Genomic DNA, 7,515 nt, shown 5'->3' on the forward strand with positions numbered 1-7,515 from the left:
TTAATTAGTGATACACACACACACACACACAAAATGATTGAAGCTGGTAAGAACATTCACTGTTGAGAACTTCAATAGCTTGTGTCTTGTTTTACTTTCAGGTCCATAAACCGGAAGGAAAGAATTACAACAAACTAAAGGTGATTTTCAGTAAAAGGTACGTTTTGTTAATTCCAGTCTTCGAAATCCGCTAGAATAAATATAAACGGTAGAGAAATATTTTGAATCAAACCATTCCATGATAAAGTTTATATAATTGAGAATCACTCAGTTGTTTGGAGACTACCGTGTTTCTCCGAAAATAAGACAGGGCTTATATTAATTTTCACTCCAAAATATGACACTAGGGCTTATTTTCGGGGGATGTCTTATTTTGATATATTAAAAAATGAAGTTACAAAGTAAAAGTATTTTACTAACCATTTAAAATAAACTATTATTAAACTAACTGATTAATACTTAAACAAACTAATTAACTAACTATTAAACTAATTAATAAATTATTTTTTTTATTTCTTTCCTCTTCCTGCCACTCTTAACTAGGGCTTATTTTAAGGGTAGGGCTTATATTAAAACTATCCCCAAAAATCACACTAGGTCTTATTTTATGGGTAGGTCTTATTATCGGAGAAACACGGTATTGTGGTGTTAAAATATGTTATAACATTAGCTAAAACTAGTATTGTTGTGTTTTATGTTCTGTACGGTGAAGTTAGCTTAAGCCTTTAGTATTGACGTATCATTATTATAATGCATGCTCTACAGGACGCCATAAACCCTGTTTTCCGGACCCGTGCTTCCAGAACGTTTTCAGCCATTAGGCCATGTGACAAGCTTGGTGGCACCCTCATGACTAGGATAGGCACACATTACTGTTATGCTGTGTGTATCGAAGAAACAAAATTTAAAAATTTGAAACATAATAAATTTACATTATTAAATATAAATTACTTGGTGATTGCAAGCATGCTACGACACAGTTTGGGTTGGGCCCGGCATGGTCAAACGTGTTAAGGCGTGCGACTCGTAGTCTGAGGGTCGCGGGTTCGCATCCCCGTCGCACCAAACCGTGGTGGCATTATAATGTGACGGTCAATCCCACTATTCGTTTGTAAAGAGTAGCCCAACAGTTGGCGGTGGGTGGTGATGACTAGCTGCCTTCTCTCTAGTCTTACACTGCTAAATTAGGGATGGCTAGCACAGATAGCCCTCGAGTAGCTTTGTGGGAAATTCACAACAAACAGTTTGGGGGAGACACTGTGTCTAGCAAAATGACCATTATTTTTTTTCTACATTGTTGGAAGTAACCGTACATGTTGCAGGTGATGCTATATCTGTTTATGTGGTATACGTGACGTCAATATAAATATTTTTGTACTCTTAACGGCAGTGTATGATTTTGTATTTCATAAAAATTATATATAACGTTATTGTGCAGTTTACGATCGCAGACTACTATACAGTTAGTGTTGATTTTTAGCCAATCATCTTCTTATTCGTGATGTTGGACTTTTTAGGAAGTTCGTGTACGAGTTCGAATCACCAGGACACTTAAGAACTAAGAAAATGACGTGCATCGTCGTGCCATTTATGACAGTGACGGCCATGAGGTGTGAAGGTGATGTAGTTAAGCTCTTGGTCGATCGAGAGCCGGCCATGTTTCTTGGAGTTCGCCACCAGAGGGTCGGAATTATTGCGTCGGCTAACCTATACGATACCTCCAAACTGGTAGACGTTACAGATGGAGAAATTAAATCGTGTCCACTGCATAAGGTTGGTGAAGTTATTCTACTTATATTATTCTCTAGTTTGTACATTTTTTCTAAGTTTTTCACAATTTTCAACTTTGTGGTTTAAGAAAAACGAGATTTTGAGTGATGTATCAGTTATATGGTTAGTAATATTAACCTTTAGTGATGTGCATTTAAAAATAACTAACATTAGGATTTGATTGTCGTCAACTTGAACGAGTTATATACGTACAGTAACAAGCATACGATGGATTTAGAGAAAATATGCCATATAAACAGTGTATTTCGTAGAGTTAAGCAGGTTATAAAGTTGGTTGATGTTCATTTGTATGAAGTTTAACTTTATTCCAGATAACACTACGTCATTACCAAGCTGCAAAATGAAGATGTATCTGTGGCACTTCGACACTCGATTCAAATATCTTACAGAACTGCCGCTAGAGGGACGTTCCTTCTTGGGAGAGCTCCCTCTGCCTGAACCAGATACAGAACCCATAGCAAAACGACGGTGTGCTAAAAGTGAGTGTTTTCATCTGTCTAATCAGACAGGAAAGAATGAAACAACTAAGTTATAAAAAGAAAAGCAAGAAAGATAAAATTATTTGGACATTTTTTAGATCCTTCTTTCACCAAGGTACTCGGTATCAGTTTTACTTTGTAGCTTGTTTCTTTGTTGTTCCTTTTATCCTCGTAGATGGCTCTGAGTTTCTGAAATTTATTAACTTTTAGCCCATAGCTCTGTCATCTCTTGACCAGTTTGAGTTTTAATTACAGTTTGGACTTGGGAGGTCAAACCCTTTTGATGTATTTGACCACATATTGCTGCTGCAGTATTTCATCAGAATGTTAAAGATTCAGTGTTGGATGCAACTACATGATATTGCTGTTTCAGGCTGTGGTTTTGAATGTCAGTTTTATATTTTTCAAAATTGCAGGCAATGCGCAGTTGAAGAATCTAAGTTATAAAAGTCTGTTACTGAAGTGCATTGGTGTTTGCAATAGTCGATGGTCACACCAAGCAGTGGCAACTACTGTGAATGTTCCTCACTGACATACAGATTTCTTTCTTTGGTTATTACATTAAAATCTTTGATCTAATCTCGTGCAGAACTCTGATATCGAACTGTCAAAACTTCAACAGACTGCTTCACAGAGTCCCAAAGACTAAGTCACAAAAGGCATTGTGGGAAGACAGACTGAAGTTCATGACGTCGTTTTAGACTTTCCAAAACTGCCTGAAGATGACCTTTGTTTCTTTACTTTGAACATTTACCCACTTAGAGATGCTGATTCTTATACTTCTGGCAATGTTTCCCGAGATGATTTTTATGGTATGTGGATTAGAAAAGTTAATGGTACTCTGACACTGGAACATGTAGTCAAGATATGGACCCAGCGAAGACTATTTCATATGGATAAGAATTATGCAAATTATAATCGATCCACTTCAGTATGGTACTGTTAATGCATGGTTGATGCACTCGTGGCATCTGTTGTGTTTTCTAGATTCGCATTCATGCACTTCTACACAAGATAGACATTACAGATAATGCTTCACATGACGTGGACTGAGTAAATTTACTGACATGAATAACCTTGTGAAATTTGATAATTTTTGTTTTATTTCTTCCAACCAGTATTATGACAGTACTTATTGATTTAATGTTGCGCTTGATGCATTGAACAAAATACATTAATCCAGTTGTAGGTATGTTATACCATCTTATACTAGTTTTATCCCTTATTACAAACTGTTTTGAAAAATTAATGTTTTAGTGCTGTCTTTATGTTGCAGGGATTGAATCCCGAGTTGTAACAATTCCTCATGGTTACTTCTTGAGCTACTTAGGGACACATTCAGCACTGGAATTTAGATAACAGTCATGTAGCAATATTTGCTGTTTTAGAGTAAATGTTACAGGAACATAGATCAGAAACGTTATTTTCTGAAGAAATTCTTGTTTTGAATATTTTTCATCGAATAGATTGTTGACTTTTAATAAATTTATTTAAGCAGTAACTTAATGTTTTGTTTACTGTTATACTTCAAATATTTATGTTGTATTATTTATTTAGAACCTCTGGAAGACAGTAGGAACAAAACTCTATTGGAAATGCTCCAAGCTCCTCCAGATGTCAAGTCATTGTATTCTCCAACCACGTGTTCCTGTCGTATAAGTTGTCGAACGGGTCGTTGTTCCTGTGCCAAAATGATCAGAAAGTGTTCGATGCTTTCTTGCATGTGTGGAGATTGTGATAATCCACTCAATGTCCTGGAATCTATGGAGATTGATCTGGAAAAGGTCATTAGTGACCCTTGTCTTCTTTACAACGATTACAAGGTACGCAATTATTCAAACTGCCCCTTGTTGCATACTTTCATTTTTTATTATGTTTTTTGAAAGAATATGTAGAAACCAGTAAGTACTTCTGAAAATGTGGAAATTTTATGGTATTTGGTTAATAAAAGTTTTAAATGACCAAAAGAAATGGACTACTCAAGATTTACAAGTGATAAATGTTTATAGTGACTAGAAGTTTATGTATTGCACTCTAATATGGCACTATCATTTGATAATGCACTTTTTATTTACTGATTAAACATCAAGCCTTCTCATGGTTGGGTGTTATGTCAACTGATTGAAATGCTAATATGATGGTAACCAACATTTAACATAACTATACATGTGTGTGTAATATGATCATAATTAGATAAAGTAACATTCATATCTTTCTAACCACTGGTCGACCAACAGGCGGCTATCGAGAAGACAGACTGACCAGAAATTAAATAAAGTTTGTAACATCCATATCATTCCAACTGCTGGTCTGCTGGTCAAGACCAACATTCTAACTGGGGACCAACATGGGGCTATTGAGAAAACAAACTGACCAAACTATCATCCACCACAGAGAGGACAAACCCTAGATTCGTGGGTTTTTAAATAACTATAAAGTCATGAATATTAAGACAACTCTTGGTAAACACTGGATATTTAAAAGTCAAGATTAAATTTGAATTTTCTTGTAAGACTGCATAGTTTGTATGATGATAGCATCAATTTAGATGAAGTGTGTGTGTGTGTGTGTGTGTGTGTGTGTGTAGAAGAGAGTCAATCATTGCAATGAACCTAATGTGGTATCAACAGTTTTGTTTTTTTATTGAGTGTAGAAATTGTTATATTCAAGATTTTTTTACGAGTCCTATTTATTTTGGTTTGTGACGTGAGATTTGTGTTCGCTGTTTTGTTAATTTGTTTTTTGTTTCTTTTTTTCCCTCAGGTCACAAATTTGAGGCGTTACCTGCTAGGAACGGTTGTCCTGCCTTGCTGTGGATACATAGCCACCTTATTGGACGTTGTCCCTGGGTTAAGGGACTGCCCAAATGGGAACTGTCGGAAGAAGTTACAGTTCTCTTGGTGTCGAGGCTACGTGTGTGAAGAGTCTGTAAACCCACGTAACCACTGCAACACGTGCATGAAATGTTGTGTAATGGACGAGAAACATTGTATGGTATGTCATAATTTTGTTGTCTTTACTATCGTACAGTATGTTGGTTTCTTAAAGAAGAGAGTTTTGTGCTTGTGGATGAGACACGAAAGCTTACCTAACACCTTAGATCAACATACTTTAGGTTATCAGTTTTTCTTTATAACTTCATATATAGTTTTGTTTGAGCACAAAGCTGCAAACATGAGTGACATTCTGTGTTGTTCCCATCTGCAAGAATTGAACCCCCAAATTATAACATTGTAAGTTTTAAGTTCTGAACCACTGAGAGACAGACTTGTTACACACTCAAAACTACGAATGCTAGCATCATAAGCATATCCGTGTGTGTGCCAAGGGAGAGAGCCTTCCACTAATACTGCGGTAAGTCTACAACCCTAAAATCAGGGTTCGATTCCCTTGGTGGGCTCAGAAGAATAGCCCGATGTGGCTTTGTTATAAGAGAAACACGCCAAGGGAGAAATTTGATTATAAAGTATGTTATTCTAAGTTTTATTTTTTTTACAAGGGTATTAAAGAGACAGTCGTATCAATAAATATTGAAACTAAAAATTCACCGTAAACTTAGAATAATCTATCGGTCTTAATTGTACTATATCGAATAATCTAGCTGTGAAATCTAAATCGAATTGTACCTTTTAAATTTATTTTTACGTGAATATTAATAATTGATTATAAGTCACATCAGTAAGAAAGAGAAAGAACTAGTGACAACTGTAATAAATGAAAAAAATCAGGTGTGAAAACGGATTTTATACTGAGATGGCATTTCGCTGTTATTTTCTAAGTGACTGGTGGTAGTTTAACAAAAACTAATTGATTCAAAAAATAACCATCTGGAAATATAGTAAATTAATAGAGGTGAATGAAGAGATGTCTTTTAACACATCTAAACCAACGTACGTTATGCTTAAGAATGTTGGAGCCCTGGATGCGTTATAAGAGTGATGGTTGAATACCATTGTTTGGTTAAATAGGAGTAGCCTAAGAGTTTACGGCGGGTGTTGTTGACTAGCTGCCTTCCTCCTACTCTATCAGCTTGAAACTTTGGGAAAGTTGTGTGTAGCTAGTGTGAAAATTCTAAAAGATGCTTTGGTAAATCATAAATAATATTGTTTGTTGTTGTTATGATCGCAAAACTACACAGTAGGCTATGTGCGCTCTGTCCACTGCAGGGAATCGAATCCGGTATTTTAGTGTTTTACGTCCGTAAACGTGCCAGGGAGCTTTGTTATATTTAATGTTTGTAAACATTACAGAAAATTCATATGTAAGGCGTTGAGTTGCACAGACTAGTTCTAAATACATTTTAAAAATACATAAATTACATATATATCTGGATTGCACCAAACATGCTCGCCCCTTCAGCCGTGGGGGCGTTATAAGGTGAGGGTCAATCCCACTATTCGTTGGTAAGAGTAGCCCAATAGTTTGCGGTGAGTGGTGATGACTAGCTGCCTTTCCTCTAGTCTTACACTGCTAAATTAGGAACGGCTAGCGCAGATAGACCTCGAGTAGCTTTGTGCTATATTCAAAAACAAAGTTATAAACGTCTTGTAGTAGTAATGTAGTTCTGTTAATAGTTTCGGTGGTAGCACATTCTGTGATGTAAATTAGTTATTCTGTGGTGCGTCGAATGACGTAAGTTAACCACTTTCTTTCTCTTACTGTTTATATATCCTGAAGGTGGTTGCAGTTACGAGCTTGACGTTTATTGTATCAAACCGTTGCTTTATTATGCGATCGAATTACATCATACGTGTTACCTTTTAAAGCTGTTTTTCTCTCTTAGCATTGCAACAAGTGCTACATAAAAGGTATGGACAGTGACCAGTGCCCCAATTGCGATGTCTCGAGTAGTACTGATTTTGATTTATCTTCTTCGTCTGACGTGCTACAAACGCCTGAAGACGAAAACAGGACGGAAGTGTCACGACGAGACACAGCAGTGTCTGATGAGCTCTCAACTAGTATCAGTTATTCTGCCTCGGAAGTATCTGTCAAGGTACCTCTGACATCCTCAAGTTCGAGGTCTTTGTTTGCTCTTCCATCTTCTACGTCAAAATACCATCATCTGTTTCGTCGTCATCACAAAGACCCCAGGTCATCACTTTGTCAGCTTCCTCTAGACCAACTTCATCGTTGGCTTACTCGGGACCAGTATTGGTTACTTTGTCATCAAATTCTAAAATACCCTCGTCTCTTTCGTCAGAGTCTTCCCAAAATCACAGTTAACCCTTTCTTCGTCTACTAA

The 7,515-nt window shown here is 36.5% G+C and overlaps 1 protein-coding gene and 1 long non-coding RNA gene across 2 annotated transcripts; both read left to right on the top strand.

Moving 5' to 3' along the window:
- Positions 1-2,135, top strand: LOC143233568 (uncharacterized). Its single transcript, XR_013018228.1, has 3 exons — positions 1-157; positions 1,518-1,773; positions 2,103-2,135. It is a non-coding gene; the product is annotated as an uncharacterized LOC143233568 (long non-coding RNA).
- On the top strand, positions 2,132-7,515 carry LOC143233575 (uncharacterized). The gene is made up of 4 exons (XM_076469923.1): positions 2,132-2,270; positions 3,828-4,093; positions 5,034-5,264; positions 7,054-7,515. Exons 1-4 carry the CDS (start codon positions 2,132-2,134, stop codon positions 7,513-7,515), a joined length of 1,098 nt encoding a protein of 365 aa, XP_076326038.1.

This window comes from Tachypleus tridentatus, chromosome 1 (assembly GCF_004210375.1).
Source record: "Tachypleus tridentatus isolate NWPU-2018 chromosome 1, ASM421037v1, whole genome shotgun sequence".
Lineage (NCBI taxonomy): Eukaryota > Metazoa > Arthropoda > Merostomata > Xiphosura > Limulidae > Tachypleus > Tachypleus tridentatus.

Coding starts and splice junctions, on each gene's coding strand:
- LOC143233575 (XM_076469923.1), top strand. CDS start 2,132: ATGAAGATGTATCTGTGGCACTTCGACACTCGATTCAAATATCTTACA. Junction 4,094..5,033: donor TTCTTTACAACGATTACAAG/GTACGCAATTAT, acceptor TTTTTCCCTCAG/GTCACAAATTTGAGGCGTTA. Junction 5,265..7,053: donor TGGACGAGAAACATTGTATG/GTATGTCATAAT, acceptor TTTCTCTCTTAG/CATTGCAACAAGTGCTACAT.